At 33.8% G+C, this 17,036-nt stretch overlaps 1 protein-coding gene across 8 annotated transcripts in view; it reads right to left on the bottom strand.

The window, feature by feature from the left end:
* The window catches only part of SENP7 (SUMO specific peptidase 7), a 153,280-nt gene that overhangs the window by 35,003 nt on the left and 101,241 nt on the right, over positions 1-17,036 (bottom strand). For 6 of the 8 annotated variants that reach the window (XM_047100010.1, XM_047100011.1, XM_047100013.1 and 3 more), the window contains 5 exons: positions 11,814-11,932; positions 7,875-8,059; positions 6,472-6,811; positions 5,250-5,404; positions 2,499-2,645 (listed from right to left, as the gene is read on the bottom strand). In XM_047100010.1, coding sequence (XP_046955966.1) covers positions 2,499-2,645; positions 5,250-5,404; positions 6,472-6,811; positions 7,875-8,059; positions 11,814-11,932 — 946 coding nt within the window. Of the gene's footprint in view, positions 1-2,498; positions 2,646-5,249; positions 5,405-6,471; positions 6,812-7,874; positions 8,060-11,805; positions 11,933-17,036 lie in introns of those variants that run through there. The other 2 variants (XM_047100012.1, XM_047100018.1) reach the window with 2 other exon arrangements.

Below are 17,036 nucleotides of genomic sequence, written 5' to 3'. Positions count from 1 at the left end.
CGAGTGCAGGAGGTGCAGAAAGAGGGAGAGAGAGAGAATCCCAGGCAGGCTCTGCATTGACAGTGCAAATCAGGGGTGTGAACTCATGAACCATGAGATTATGACATAAGCCAACGTCAGACACTTAACCAACTGAGCCACCCAAGTGCCCGAATCCTTGAAAGTTTTAAGACTTTTCCCTTTTTCCCTTTTGCATGTTATTCATTATTTTTAATTTCTAAAATTGCTTATGCTCTCTCCTTAGTAACATAACTTTTAATTTTTGTAGAATTCTTCTCAGTATTTCTTCATATACATATATTATACCTGCATATATTTGCTTTATTTTACTAAATTATTTTCTTTTAATTAAACATTTAAGTTTTCATTTCAATTATAACAAATGTTCCAACAAACATGAAACACATTTTTAAAACCTACTTTATCATATTTATTGAGTATTTGCACTCCCCTACTACCAATAACAAATGCTGGGACAACCAAAATGTCCCAACAGTCAGGAATTAAGGACAACACAAATACCCCCAAATAGGTACATGAACTAACTTCATATAATAATGGCAAGTTACAAAACAGTATATATGTCACATGCTTTTGATTTAAACATATATATGTATCTAACGAAGAATACAGAATGATATATACACTGTAGAGTTACTGGCAATGGTCTCTGGGCAAGCAAGATTATAGGTATTCTTTAAACTGTTTCTTTATTCAATTGTTCTCTTAAAAAAATTTGTTTTAACGCTTATGTATTTTTTGAGACAAAGAGAGACAGAGTGTGAGCAGGGGAGGGGCAGAGAGAGAGGGAGTCACAGATTCCAAAGCAGGCTCCAGGCTCCAAGCTGTCAGCACAGAGCCTGACGTGGGGCTCAAACTCACGACTGCAAGATCATGACCTGAGCCGAAGTCAGACACTTAACCAACTGAGCCACCCAGGCACCCCTCAATTGCTTTTCTGTTTGGTCTTCTTTTTTGCCCATAACAAGCCCATCTAACTGTAATATACAATTAATATATTAACTAATGACAATCCGCTGCTGAATATTTATGTTGGATTTTCCTCCCCTGACTAATCAATTGTTGTCATATATTTATATTATCTAATTTTTTACCATCACAAAGAAACCAACAGAAAAAAAGTGATTAAACTGAATTTAAAATAAAAAAGTAAAATGGGGATAAGGGGAGTGAAGATTGTAAAAAGTGCATGAAATTCCTTAACAGAAAAAAATTGTAATATCACCCCAGGCATGCCAAAATCATTAATATCTAAAAACTACTGTTTAGGGAATATTAATTTTAAACAAACTATTCTTGTGTTTTCATCCAAAGCAATTTTAACTATATCACAAGTTACTACTATTTGTAGAACACAGAATTTGCTAGATTTATACATGAAATTAGGTCTTCCTCCTGCATGGTCACCAAGTAAACATATACTTTACATCTTAAATCGTATGCTGTCTTCTCTGTGAAGTCTTCTCTGATTCTTCCAGACAGATATTTCCATATGCACCCTTCTTGTCCATATTTCCATTGTACAAAATATCTATGTGTCTGTCTCTTCCATTAGACTACAAGTTCCATGAAAACAGAGACCATGTCTTACCATTTTAATATTCCCTGCCCTATCCCTAACACAGTAAATATTAATAAAACTTCTGGGAGAATACCTCAGTTATAATCTGACATGGTCAATACAATTCAACCAACGTTTTAAGTGCCTATTTAGGTGTGAACCATTTATGGAATATGTAAAAGCGAATAAAAGTATGGCTCTTCACCACAAGATGTTTAAAGGCTAAAATTGAGAGGTTTAGGCAAAAATGTAAAAACAATTATGAACACAAAGAATAAATCTTACAACAGATGTACAAAGTGTTGTTATAAGTACATAGTAAAGGGAGAAGTTATTTCTGGTTAGAAAAATCAGGAAAGGTTTCCTGGAAGAGGAAGTATTTCAGATAAACCTTAAAAGATAGTTAGAATTTTAATAGGCAGAAATAGAAAATATAGAGAACAGAGTAAAATCCAGTATAGTTTTCATAATATAATATGTGAGACAGAACACTGAAAAAAAATGGAAAAGAACTATTCCTGGAGACCTTTAAATAAATTTAGGAATTTGATGAACTCAGTTTACAATTTAAGCCAGCAAAATAAGATTTCTTTTTGCTCTCAACTATACCCTGAATAAAAATTTACTTTACCACCAAATAAGTTTAGGAACCCAAGGAATATCAGTACTGTGTATGATTTTCATACATGATCTTCATTAGAATAGTCAGATCAAAGGTGTAATTTTAAGATATTCCCTTAAGATTTTAGGATTTCCCCCAATTAAAGACATGTATCAAAGTAGGTATAATATATATTCAAAATGTCCCATATAAAATTAAACTCAATTCTATTTTCATTTGTAGTAAAAAAAAAAAAAGATAATATGTAAATGCTTTGTCCAAAATCTAAAACAAAAACATATTAAATATACTTACTGTAACGCAACCTTTAGAAGCTCCTTTTATTTTACCAATATAAACAGAAGTAAATATAAAATCCAGTTGTAGATCCATGTCATTACTAGGTAAAATACAGGAAATGTTTTCCATGACAGGATTATATGGACATAATTCAGATGAAGCCTAACAAGGAATAAATTATAAAATGCATATAACCCTAAGTATTATACAAATGTGACAATGATTTTCAAAGTGAAATACTTCTTTAAATTACTATTAATGCGTTTATGAAGGATTTTGTACTGTTCTTACTGTGAAAAAATACTTATCTAGATTTTTTTTTCTTAAAAAGTATATGATTTACTTTGAGACTATTACTCTTAATAGTTGAATCTTAAATTAACTCCATAGGCCTAAACTCCAGAAATATATCTTCCTTTATATTAAAGCCATGATTGTAAATTCAGTATTCCCTAATAGGCTTTATTCATTTTTAGCTCAACAGAAATAAATTAAGATTTACATAGTATTTTAGTTTAAAATGAGTTCCTAAATATTATCTCTTTTAATCGCCATAACCACCCCATGAGGTAGTCTGGGTGTTTTGTTTTTTTGTTTTTGTTTTTTTTCCATTTCATAAGTAAAACTAATAGATGTGTGAATTGGTTAAGTTACTTGTCCAAGGTCATGAAGTTAGGATGAAACAAACCCAGGTTTCTATCTCCGGGTCAAGGGTTATTTCAACCATATACAATTGCTTCATAAACCAAGATGATGCTCTTAGGTAATGCACTTCAAGGGATGTAAGTACCTAAGAATCATCTGTTATATCAAATCTATATGCTTTTTACTCTTTCCATGTCTGAAAATAGCCAACCAGTTGCCTAAAACTTCAAAATTCATAGTGCTTCCAAACAACTACATAACTGTACTTTTAAATTAGAATAGACTACCAGGAAGTATCAGCAGCAGCTGTTTCCCACAATCTCTTCTGAATTTTAAACTGCTTTCAAATGACTTTTTGAACTCCACATTTCCCTACCCTTGATACATTATTCCTCTTTAACCCTAACATCACTAACAACCAAATTACCACATGAGCAATTATGCATGTGTATTCACTCTCCTCCTACCTCTAGGAAATGCGATTATTCTTACTCTGAAACACATGTAGTACTCATTATTCTTCACTCAGCTCACAAACGCATTTATCTGCTTAATAAAAAAATCTTTGTCATTCTCATCTTTTATTGCTTACTCTACTATTCTTATTCCTTAAAGAACAGGTACTAAATCAACTACAGGTGATTCTAATCAGTCAGACAGCTAACTGTTTGTAAGCATGTGTGTGTTTTAAGTGATAAAATGAGAAGATGGGATAAAAAGAATTTCTCATTGGGGCCTCAAATTTTGCAAAGACTAACTACCTCCTAAAAATGGCCAACCCATGTTTCTCATAACTTCCTTTAAAACTGAAAACAAAGGAAGGTGTGGAGATATTAAGGTATGCTGCCCTATAGATCTTAGTAGGTCTTCACATTATTTATTGCCTAGTTGCGATCATATTCAGTCAGTTCTACAAAAAAAGTTACTTTCTTATAATATGATCATTTCACACTGTATTATCAAGGTATATACTGCCAAGGAAACTATAATTCATTTAGAAATTTGAACTCCTTATCAATAATGACACGGTTTTCATTACAAATACAACTAAACCATTAAGTAGGCTACTTGCCCAATCAAGCAAAAATGGCTACATTTTAACAAAACTTCCAAACATAGCTGCTAAGGTGCTTTCTGTATAGAGTACCAAATGCAATAGAAACAGCAGTGAAACAATAATCAGACCACCAGACTTTTTATAGAACTGACCTAATTCTTCATCACACCTTAGAGGATAATAGCCTCAGACATTATTAAAAAACAAACCAACAGAAGTTTATCATAATCATTACGATTATGATTAATGATTATGATTATCATAATCAAATTATCTGCATTGATAATCATTTCTTTAAAATAGGATAATTAGAGGCTGATAATAAGAATGAATACTGAAAACAAATGATTTGAACCTCATTTTACAGCTACACTCTTATAGTACTATGTCAAAACACAACTCGCTGACATTAAACCAACAAGACATTTCCCATTTATTATTTTCTGTAAGAAGGAGAAGACAAAGGACTTACCACATTGATAGGTTTTCTAAATGCTTTCTCTCTCTAAATGCTTCACTCTTCTAAATGCTTTCATATGTTACTTCACTTAAAATAATCTTATTATCCTCATGGAACATATGAGGAAACTCAGGCTTAAAGAAGTTAAGTGACTTGCCCAAATGACAGAGCCAGGATTTGAACCCAGGTCTGTAATCTCCATAAGCCATGTTCATTCCTCTATATCATGCTGCCTTAAGAGCATGTGAGGAAAAAAGTAATCACAGTACTGGAAGACCAGACAGACTAATATTGGCAACTGCTTAATTCTAAGAAATTTTGATAAAGTGGTTAACTGCCCAATTAGAATCTTTAAGAAAAAAAAAAAAGTATTCAAGTCATAGAATATTTAGACTGAAAAAATATAAATGACAAAAAAATAATTCCTTCACTTCAAAATAAGAACAACTACACATTTCCTTCAAACTGATATGAAAATTATCTCAAAATTCAAACTAAGAAAATTTGTAATTTTTACAATAATATTCTGCTTGATGAAAGAAACAATCATTAGCCAATGGTGTATATTTCACTGTTAATCTATGAGAAAGCAGAAATAAATTACCTGTACAGATTCACATGTCATCAATGATTCTGACAACGCTGCTTCAGAAGTATTCTCATTGTCATTAGTGATGACATGGTCTTGCTTAGGTTGTAACTTAAGAATTTCTGAACTTTTATGTTCAACAGGTCCTTCTTCATCACTGGAAACAACAACTAAAAAGGAAAAATCATTCTTTAAATGTATCGCAATAATCACACATCAAACAGAAAACTTTCCAATTGAAACAACATATCCCTTCATAATACCATTAAAATTTAATCATCTAACTTTGTTCAACTTAGAAACTGGACTACCATTCATTATCTGATTTATACTAGTTAAATGCAATATTCCAGATCACTGCTATTATTTAGCAGTTACCTACAACCTCACCTTCTGGAAGATCAAGACATTTAAAAATGGATAAAGACATGAGGAGAACTTAGGAACATGTTCTAGTTAGAATAATAAAAATGTATTATGCCACCACTCTAAATTGTACTGTAACTCCGGTTACATTCAGTTTCTTCCAGAAGGAAACAATGGATGTCTAAGAGAAGATGTGGGAGACTATTCACTGTATATCCTTTAAAACCTTTTTTTGTACCATGTGAGTGTACCAAACACTTGCAAATAAATCAAAATTAATGACCATAATTATATAGCACTCAAATTCTGCACTTCAGGTTCATCAATCAAAACGTCAATAATAATGGTCCTTCCAGAATCCTTTTAAAAACTACTGAGCTGGGGCCCCTGGGTGGCTCAGTTAAGCACCTGACTCTTGATTCTGCTTCAGTTCATGCTCTCACGCACACTTGAGATCTGCACGCACAGTGCCAAGCCTGCTTAGGATTCTCTCTCTCCCTCTCTCTCCATCCCCTGCTTGTTCATTCTATCTCAAGTTCATTCTATCTCAAGCACATGTGCATGCACATTTGCTCTATCAAAATAAAATAAATAAACTTAAATAAAATAAAAAATAAAAACTACTGAGGAGATGAATGACAGTTCACAAAAAAAAAAAAAAAATACTCCTGCCTTCAAGTAATCCACTGTTTACCTAAATTAATACTACAACAAAGTCCCAAAACTCCAGGTCTTTTTTTTTCCTCAAGTTAATATATTCCACAGTGATGTTACAAACAGCTTATTGCCTCGGAAAAATTTGTTTGAGAGGAAAAACAGAACAACTAAAGCAGAGAAAATTAAAAGATATTACAATCCTACTGTTACTTACTTGGTTCAACGGATACCAAAGACTGGCTCCCTTCACTGTGTTCACTTAAAGCAGGCTTTTCTATTACATTCAACTCACTCTCATTCTTCTCAACCAGGGTAGAATTCCCCATGGAATCAGTGGAACTAGAGCTCTCAAAAGTTTCAGTGGCTGAAGAGTCAGAGGCACTTTTGGGAGCAGCACTCAAAGCCAACTCCTGACTATCAAGTGAGGATAGTTTAGCAAAATCACTTTCTATAGGTTCAGGTGTAATTTCCTCAAGCACTTTTGAGTCTTGATGATAGTTTTCACTTGACTTTTTAAACTCGGCAGATACTGTGGAGTCATTTTCTTGTTTTATCTGAACATAAATAAATGCACACAAAAAATTAGTACTTTTCAAATTTGGCTAAAGAATTTTTTAAAGTTTGAATTCCTAAAGAAGAATATAAATGTAAAAATATTATACAGGGACAGAAAACTACACAATTATACTATATTACTCTTGCCAGGGTCTCCCAAGTAAAAAGATAGAGAGTTTGGTCTGTCCAAATCAAATACCCAAACATTTTTTTTAAAAGGCCACGATATGGAAATTCTCATACGTATTTACAAGTGGTTTAGATGGTCTCCCACAAACTAAGTCAACTTAGAATAAGAGGAACTTTTCTTTTACAATTTTATTTTGCAAAAGTAATGAGGCCATATGACATCATGTGATTTCATTAACAAAAGCAAAAAATTAAAACTTAGGAAAACAATATGAAAAACTATTCATCAATCACTGCCTTCACACTGCTATTACCATTTAAATCTAAATCATGTTTATAACTCAAAGGTCCTGAAAAGTTCTGAAACGCCTTGTGAATCAAAGGAGTAAAAAAATTATCTTCTTATACTTTTATTAACTGTATACTAAGTTTTGAAAATAGGTAATGTGTGCATGAAGTATCATAATTCTTTACATACAACAAACTCCCTAAACTCTAGGCAGAGAAAGGCTTCAAGAAGTTGGCAAGTAAATTACTACCGATCAAAGAAATCTGGTAGTACTTTTACACAGCATATGAAAAAGCAATTGACTGGACAGAATGGATAGAGTATTAATAGTATTTGTTAAAATAAGAGAAAATAAAACAAGTCTGATGGATAAATACCAAACTACTAAGTAAGGAGTGGTATCAGAGAAGGAACATATTTAATTTTTTTACTTGTCCATGTTTCAAATTTGCTCTAATAGCTATATTACTGAAAAAAGTTTCATTTAAATTATTTTTTAAAAACCAAAGAATTAAAAAATTGCCAAAAAAGAAAGAAATCTGATGACAAAAGCAGAAAGCTTAAGAACAATATCTAATTCATTGTCAATTCATTTTTATCATAGCATAAATTATTTCACATGACATCTAAATACCTATACTTACTATCTGTTCTGCTGACTCATACAAAGAAGAAGTAGAATTATGAGAATCAGGTAAATTACTTCTAAGCCTTTTCTTTCTCTTCCTGGAAGTCAGAGTGGGTTCCATTTTTGAATCAGAAAATGTATCATCCTTATTTTTGCTCCCCTCTTCAAGATGATCACAACCTCTACTTCCACTACTGAGGTCTTAAAAAACAAAAGAGACATAAATATGGCCAAAAAGTACAGAAAGAATCCCTTTTAGAAGAGCTCAAATAAGCATCATCAAAATTGCTACACAACTTTTAAAACTAATTTAAAACGAAGTTCACTTGGACATGAATATAAAGAAATACCCTATTTTAAACTGCATCGACAAAATAAATGTTCACTGTACGATAATGAATGAGGAAAACATAAAAAGGGAGTATTCTTTAGTAACCAAAGCAAAGCAATCAAAACATGTTTTGTTTTGTTCTTGCTATAATTACATTTGACTGTAATACAAAAAGAATGGTGGGGGGGGAGGGGTGTTAATAAAATTTGGAAAATTCCAATCTTAAAATGTTTTGATAATTCATTGTGACTTTAGAAATTAGTTGTCTTTTTAAAATTTGAGTGTTATATACATGTATGTACTTTGTAAGTGAAAAAGGACAATAATTACAAAGAGTATTAGTCACTATCCATTTGTTTGTTTCTTCTTTTTAAAACTCAAGATCTCATTTTAAGTGTACAATAAGTCTACTAAATGCTCCATTTTTTAAATCAACAAAGCATTATTTGAAACCCATGTCAATTATTACTAAAAATGCTTAGTATTTCAGTTAGCAAATATATGCAGTATACAAAAATACCTTCCAAAAAGTTCTACCTAACCAACTGAAGATTATCCTGAATTATATTTCTTTCCGAATCTATATAAGTACCAACCCAAAGTTTATGTAAACAAAATCACAAAGCAGCTTCCTTGAACTCCTAACTGATAATTTATGTAACACTGGGCCTGACCTCTCCATTCACTCAAAGTTCTTCAATACTACCCACCTTCTCTTCAGACTATTCTTGCTTATTCTAGCTTCACAGAAACCTAACAGCTAACATTCATTATATCTGTCATTGCTTAAAAGGTAGGCAGTGGGGCATGATTAAGGCAAAACTCCAAGACGATCAACAGTTTTCCAATTTGCAGGGCACCTGGGAGGCTGGGTCAGCTAAGCATCTGACACTTCATATTAGCTCAGGTCTTGATCTTAGGGTCATGAGTTCAAACCCTGCATTGGGCTCCATGCTGGGAGCAGAGCCTACTTAAAAACAAGAATAAAAAGAAGAGTCTTCCAATTGCCAGAGAAAACATTCTTCACTCTCCCAAAAATTAAAATCTCCTCCTAAATAATCAACACAATATTTTGAAAAGCACAATATTTTTTTGTAATTTTGTAAAGGTAGTCAAATATAATTTCTACATATAAATGCATCAAATTACAATTTCTAAACATAAATACTACAGCAAAAAGATTGAGAAAATAAAAGGGGCTTGAGAAAAACGCTACTATACAAGAATTTTCCTCTTTCAGTTTATTTACTATTCATAAGACTATACCATGGGAAACAAGAATAAATGTATTAGAGCTTGCCATTGTAAAAATAGGATTCTGCCTACATAACATATACAATTTAACTTGCTAGTATATAAAATTAAAGTGACAAATCCCTGTAAACAAAATATTAAATATTTCCAATATAGGGGTGCCTCACTGGCTCAGCTGGTAAAGCATACAACTGATCTCAGGGTTGTGAGTTTGAACCCCACGTTGGGTACAGAGTTACTTCAAAATAAAACCTTTAAGGGGCACATGGGTGACTCAGTCAGTTGAGCACAGTACTTCAGCTCAGATCATGACTTCATGGTTCTTGAGTTTGAGCCCTGCATCAGGCTCACTGTTGTCAGTGCAGAGCCAGCTTCAGATCCTCTGTCCCTCTCTCTATGTCCTTCCCTCACTTGTGCATGCACGCGCTCTCTCTCTCAAAAATAAACATTTAAAAATAAATAAAACCTTTAAAATAAATTTTTCCCCAATACGTTATTTTCATAAAAGCTAATTCCACAAGACAAACTTAATATACCACAAAAGAAGGGCACACCTGGAGTTTAATTCAGAATTCCCATTAATTTATGGGCTTATATTAAAAAACTGGTACTGGACACAATTATCTGTAGTATGGAAACATGATGAGTTTCAATAGTTTCAATAGTCACTTTTCTTAACAACACTTTATGTCTGAAAAGAACCTCCAGAGTAGGTACTAAGAAACTATGAAGTGTTTCTTTTATTATGCATTTTTTCACTGTGACTTTGGAGAAATACTAAAGGACATAAATCAGAAAGCTTTTTATTTAACTATTTCTACTCTATCTAGGAAATCAGTGGAATGTGAGGGTTTAACAGTACCTTAATAGTATGTGAACTGAGCCAACTTATACAAATACTTTTTGTTTGGTAATTAATGAGAATTATTTCTGGGAAAAGTACAATCCATAAGAAAATAAATGTCTTTCATTTTATGCAGCTAGGGCTTAGTAGCTAATTGAAAGATTATGTCTAGGGGCGCCTGGGTGGCTTGGTCGGTTAAGCGTCCGACTTCAGCTCAGGTCATGATCTCACGGTCTGTGAGTTCGAGCCCTGCGTCGGGCTTTGTGTTGACAGCTCAGAGCCTGGAGCCTGTTTCCGATTCTGTGTCTCCCTCTCTCTCTGCCCCTCCCCTGTTCATGCTCTGTCTCTCTCTGTCTCAAAAATAAATAAACGTTAAAAAAGAAAAAAAGCAAAAAATTAAAAAGAAAAGAAAGATTATGTCTACACAGTTAAAATGCTTTCTCCAGATTACCCTCATAAGAGTTGAAGCTGGTTATTAGTCTAGTTTATTTTTAAGTTTTCCTCCTGTATGAAAAAAACTACTAAAAATTGTAAATAGCTGTGTTTCAAATAATGCGCAAAGAATTATTGCATAGTGCCATTGCAGAAGCATTTTTTCTCATGAATAGTTTCTGAAATCATTCAGAAAATAAAGATCTCAACCAGTTTTAAGTGATCGCGGGGCGCCTGGGTGGCTCAGTCAATTAAACGTCTGACTCTTGGTTTTGTCTGAGGTCATGATCTCATGGTTTGTGGGTTTGAGCCCGGCATCGGGCTCCACACTGGCAGTGTGGAGGCTGCTTGGGATTCTATCTCCTCTCTCTCTGCTCATCCTTCACTTTCTCCCTCTTTCTCGCTCTCTCTCAAAATAAATAAAAAAAAAAAAAAAAAAGGCAATCAGTAATCCAAGAGATCCCTGAAGGTATCTGTTCCACAAGATGTGACTAATGTAGTTAAGTGTTTTGGTGCAAAATTTTGTAAATTATTTTAAAATCTTAAAAGAAAGACCAAAAGGAGAAAAGTCAATTAATTAACCCTACACATGCAAGGAGGCCTAAAAAGAATGTTCAGAAGTCTGGGATGTATTTACTTTTAAATTTGCTAATAGTGGCTTGTAAAGGCATCATCCTACAGTTGAGAGAAATTCTAATGAATAAAGAATGTATGCCATAGGAGGATAGACAGTGGGAAGCTAAGAATAATAATCAAATTAGCAGTAATATCAATTATTACCAGACATATCTATGGAAATAATACTTACAAATAGCTAAACTAACATTATAATTGTATAGCTGTATGCCCAGCCCCAACAACAAAAAAGAAATGATATTCAAATGTAACTTACAGATTCAGTAAATAAATCAAGAAATGAATACTATAGTGTACAAATGGCAAACTTTGCAATTTCCTTTGTGTTGCTAAATAATCTCCCTTTACTTTCACAGATCCTTTAAATGTAAGATTAAATAAAGTTAACTATAACTTAAAAATTATTATAAATGCAAGACAAAAATTCAAATGACAAAAATTTTCTAGCGTTCACAAACCTTTAGGTTGAGCATCAGACATTACAAGAGAAATGCCATCATCATCTCTTTGCTTTTCTTTAGTGTGTGAGGCTTGCTTTGCATAATTATTATCTACAGTCTTACTTGGTTGTGAATCCCTGCAAAAGAAAGTAAATATTATACTCAATTCTTCTATGTCCAGATGAATTAAGAAGTTAATTGATATATATATACAAGATAAAAATCCAGTTGGTTAAAAATACAGTCCCATATAGCAGAGTATATGATCTGAACAAAAGAAAGAATATTGAAATAATATTTGAGAAGTAAGTTCTCATCCCTACTCTACTATAAATTCTCCCTATTTCTTTGTGGGGGGGGGGAACACATGGATACCACAGAAATGGGCACATGCAAAATGAACAAAAGAATAATAAGAGTATTTAAACACATCAAAGAAGTTAAAAAAGTAAAAATTCCATGGACAGAAGTACATGATAAGTGCATCTATACATAATCAAAAAATAATAACCCGGGGCACATGGGTGACTCAGGTAAGCATCCATCTTCGACTCAGTTCATGATCTCACAATTTGTAAGTTCGAGCCCCACGTCGGACTCTGTGCTAACAGCTCAGAGCTGGAAGCCTGCTTCAGATTCTGTGTCTCATTCTCTGTCTGCCCCTCACCAACTTGTGCTCTCTGTCTCTCAAAAATAAATAAATGTAAAAAAAAAAATTCTTTTTATCAAAAAATTTATCAATTTTTTTTTTTTTTTTTTTTTTTACATAATAACCCAGAGGATCCTGGGTGGCTCAGTCAGTTAAGCAACTAACTCAACGTCAGCTCAGGTCATGATCTCACAGTTTGTGGGACTGAGTTCCACAATGACAGCACAGAGCCTGCTTGGGATCCTCTCTCTCCCTCTCTTTCTGCCCCTCTCCCACTCACACACATGCATGTGTGCTCTCTGCCTCAAAATAATTAACTTTAAAAATAATAATAATAACCCAAGGTAATTGTTAATATGTTCCAAGCATGGTTCATATATCAACAGTTAGGTATAAAATAAACTTTGGAGTGTGGTAACAAATTTTACCTACAGAATGAATAATTTATAGGGTACTAGGTTAAATATATAAAATATAAGGTTGTGTGAAAAACAAGTTTTGGACGGACAAGCCCAACATCACCATTAATGAAAACTTAATAATAATAAAGGAATTCAATACCCCACTTTCAGCAATGGATAAATCATCCAGACCAAACAATCAAAAAGAAAACACGGTACTAAAAGCATACATCAAACTAAATTGACCTAATATGCATTTATAGAACATGCCATCCAATAGCACCAGAATACACAATTCTCAAGTGCACACAGAACATTCATAATCATATGACAACTATAAATCATATGGAAGACCACAAAAACAGTTGTAGCAAATTTAGGAAAATTTAAGTTATACTAAGTATCTTTAACCACAATAGTATTAAAATAAAAACCAAAACAGGAGGAAAAAGCTAAAATATTCACAAATACATGGAGATTAACTAATAAATTCCTGAACAAACAATTTGTCAAAGAAGAAATTGAGGCACGCCTGGGTGGCTAGGTTAGTTAAGTGTCCAACTCTTGGTTTGAGCTCAGGTCATGACCTTACGGTTCATGAGTTCGAGCCCTGCGTCAGGCTCTGCACTGACAGCATGGAGTCTCCTTGGGATTCTGTCTCCCTCTTTCTCTGCCCCTCCCTTGCTCACTTTCTCTGTTTCTCTCAAAAATAAATAAATATTAAAAAAGAATAAATCAAAAAGGAGACCAAAAATATCTTGAAGCTATTAAAAATTTAAGCACAATATATCAAAACTTAGTGAATGCTGCAAAAACAGGTCTAAGAGGAAAGTCTATAATAATAAAAGCCTACATTAAGAAACAAGAAATCCAATAAACAACCTTACTTTACACATTAAAAAACAGAAAAGGAAGAACTAAGCCCAAAGTTAGCAGAAAGAAAGGAATAACAAAGATCAGAACATAAATAATGAAAACCAGAAAAACAATAGAAAAGATCAACACAAGAGCTAGTGTTTTGAAAAGACAAACAAAATATCCAAAGCTTTTGCTAAACAAACTAGAAAAAGAAGACTTAAATAAAGAAATGAAATAGGAAACATTAAAATTGATACCACACTAATATACAGGATCAAGAGACTACTACGAAATAATCATATGCCAACAAATTGGATAACCTAAATGAAATGGGTAAGTAACTAGAAACATACAACCTACCAAGACTGAATCATGAAAAAAAGGAAAATCTGAATGGTTCGATAAGGAGTAAGGAGATCGAATTAATAATCAAAAACTTCCCAAGGAGCCTGGGTGGCTCAGTCAGTTAAGCATCCAACTTCTGCTCAGGTCATAATCTTGCAGTTCATAAATTCAAGCCCCGTGCTAGACTCTGTGCTGACAGCTCAGAGGCTGGAACCTGCTTTGGATTCTGTGTCTCCCTCTCTCTCTGCCCCTCCCCTGCTTGTACTCTGTCTCTCTCTCTCTCTAAAAATAAACATTAATAGTTAAAAACCTCCCAATACAAAAAAACCCCAGGACTAGATAGTTTCCATGGTAATTCTACAAACAATTAAAGAAGTAATCCCAGGGGCGCCTGGGTGGCGCAGTCGGTTAAGCGTCCGACTTCAGCCAGGTCACGATCTCGCGCTCCGCGAGTTCGAGCCCCGCGTCAGGCTCTGGGCTGATGGCTCAGAGCCTGGAGCCTGTTTCCGATTCTGTGTCTCCCTCTCTCTCTGCCCCTCCCCCGTTCATGCTCTGGCTCTCTCTGTCCCAAAAATAAATAAACGTTGAAAAAAAAAATTTAAAAAAAAGAAGTAATCCCAATCCTTCTCAAACTCTTCCAAAAAACTGAAGAGGGAATACTCCTAAAATCATTTTATTGGGTCATCATCACCCTGATACCAAAGCCAGATAAGGACACTACAAGAAAAGAAAACTATATACCAATATGCCTGATGCATATAGATGCAAACATTTTCAACAAAGTATTAGGAAACCAAATTCAGTAATACATTAAAAGGATCATACATCATGATCAAGTGGGAATTATTCCAGGGATGCAAGGATGATTCAATATCCACAAATCAATGTGGGACACCACATTAACAGAATGAAACATTAAAAGGATCTGATCACTCCATACATGTAGAAAATGCACCTGACAAAATTCAGTATCTTTTATGATAAAACTCTCACCAAACTGGGTATATAAGGAATGCATGTCAATATAATAAAGGTCAATACAACCAACCCACATCTAATATCATAATCAATAGTAAAAGATTAAAAGTTTTTCTTCTAAGATGAGGAACAGGACAAGGGTGCTCATTCTCACCACTCTTATTCAACACAGTACTAAAAATCCTAGCCAGCACAATTAGGTAAGAAAAAGAAATAAAAGGCATTCAAAAGCATTAACTGCCATTATATGCAGATGATATGACTTTATATAGAACTCTCCCTCCCCCCCCCAAAAAAAAAAACCAAAAAACTTTAAAAATAAAAAAAATTCAGTAAAGTTGCAGGATATAAAATCAATACACAAAACTCAGTTGCTTTTCTATACACTAACAGTGAACTAGCAGAAAGAGAAATTAAGAAAACAATCTCATTTACAATTGTATTAAAAAGAATAAAATACCTAGGAAAAATATAGCCAAGGAAAAAAAAGAACTATACACAAAAACCTTAAGGCACTGATGGAAAACAAAACAAAACAAAACAAAACAAAACAAAAAACCACCACGAAGATGACAGAAATAAATTGAAAGACATTCCATACTCATGGATGGGAAGAATTAAGAGTGTTAAAATGTCCACCATACACAAAGCAACCTAAGATTCAATACAATCCCTACCAACATTCCAATGCCCTTTTTCATAGAAATATAATTATCTTAAAATCTATACGTAACCACCAAAGACCCCAAATAGACAAAGAAATCTTCAGAAAGAACAACAAAGCTGGGATCATCACACTTCCTGATTTTAAACTACACTACAAAGCTATATTAATCAAAACAGTATGGGATGGCCTAAATATAGACATACAGGTCAAAGGAATAGAATCAAGAGTCAGAAATAAATCCACATATATATGGTCAATTAATTTATGGCAAAAGAGACACAAATATACAAGAGGGAAAGGAGAGTCTCTTCAACTAATAGTGTTGGGAAAATGGGACAGCCACTTGCAAGAGGACAAAACTGGATCCCTATCTTGCACCATAAAAAAAAATCAAATCAAAAGTAATTAAAACCTTAAATGTAAGACATAAAACCATGTAAGTCCTAGAAGAAAACATGGGGGTAAGCTTGTTGACATCAGTCTTGGCAATAGATTATTTGGAATTAATACCAAAACAAAGGCCACAAAAGCAAAATGAACAAATGGGACTACATCAAACTAAAAAGCTTCTGCAAACCAAATGAAACTATCAACAAAATGAAAAGGCAATACATGGAATGGGAGAAATATTTGCAAACCATACATCTAATAAGGGGTTAATATCTAAAATATATAAGGAACTCATACTACTCAATAGAAAACATTCTATTAAAAAATTGGCAGAGAAACTGAACAGATACTTTTCTTTTTTAAAATTTTTTTTTCAACGTTTATTTATTTTTGGGACAGAGAGAGACAGAGCATGAACGGGGGAGGGGCAGAGAGAGAGGGAGACACAGAATCGGAAACAGGCTCCAGGCTCTGAGCCATCAGCCCAGAGCCTGACCCGGGGCTCGAACTCACGGACCGCAAGATCGTGACCTGGCTGAAGTCGGACGCTTAACCGACTGCGCCACCCAGGCGCCCCAAACAGATACTTTTCTGAAGAAGACATATACATGGCCAACTGGTACATGAAAAGTAATGCATTAATGGTATATCAATAATTGCAGGGAAATGCAAATTAAAACCACAATGAGATATCACCTCACACCTGTCAGAGTGATTACCATTAAAAAAAAAAAAAAAACTCGATAACACACCTTGCTAAAACGTAGGGAAAAAGGAACCCCTGGGCAATCTTGATGAAAATGTAAATTGGTGCACTACTGTGGAAAATAGTATGGGTTCCTCAAAAAAATTAAAAATAAGGGAGTAGTTAAGATGGTGGAGAAGTAGAGGAAGCCTGGGATTTTCTAGTCCCTCAATCACAGCTGTATTGAGGTGAGATCAAGCGGAACACC

Source organism: Lynx rufus, unplaced genomic scaffold, assembly GCF_022079265.1.
Source record: "Lynx rufus isolate CCGP_SWC_20201006 ecotype Redwood Valley unplaced genomic scaffold, mLynRuf1.p SCAF_5, whole genome shotgun sequence".
NCBI classification, from domain to species: domain Eukaryota; kingdom Metazoa; phylum Chordata; class Mammalia; order Carnivora; family Felidae; genus Lynx; species Lynx rufus.
The sequence above is the reverse complement of the archived record's forward strand: the minus strand, read 5'-3'. Positions and strand labels throughout refer to the sequence as shown.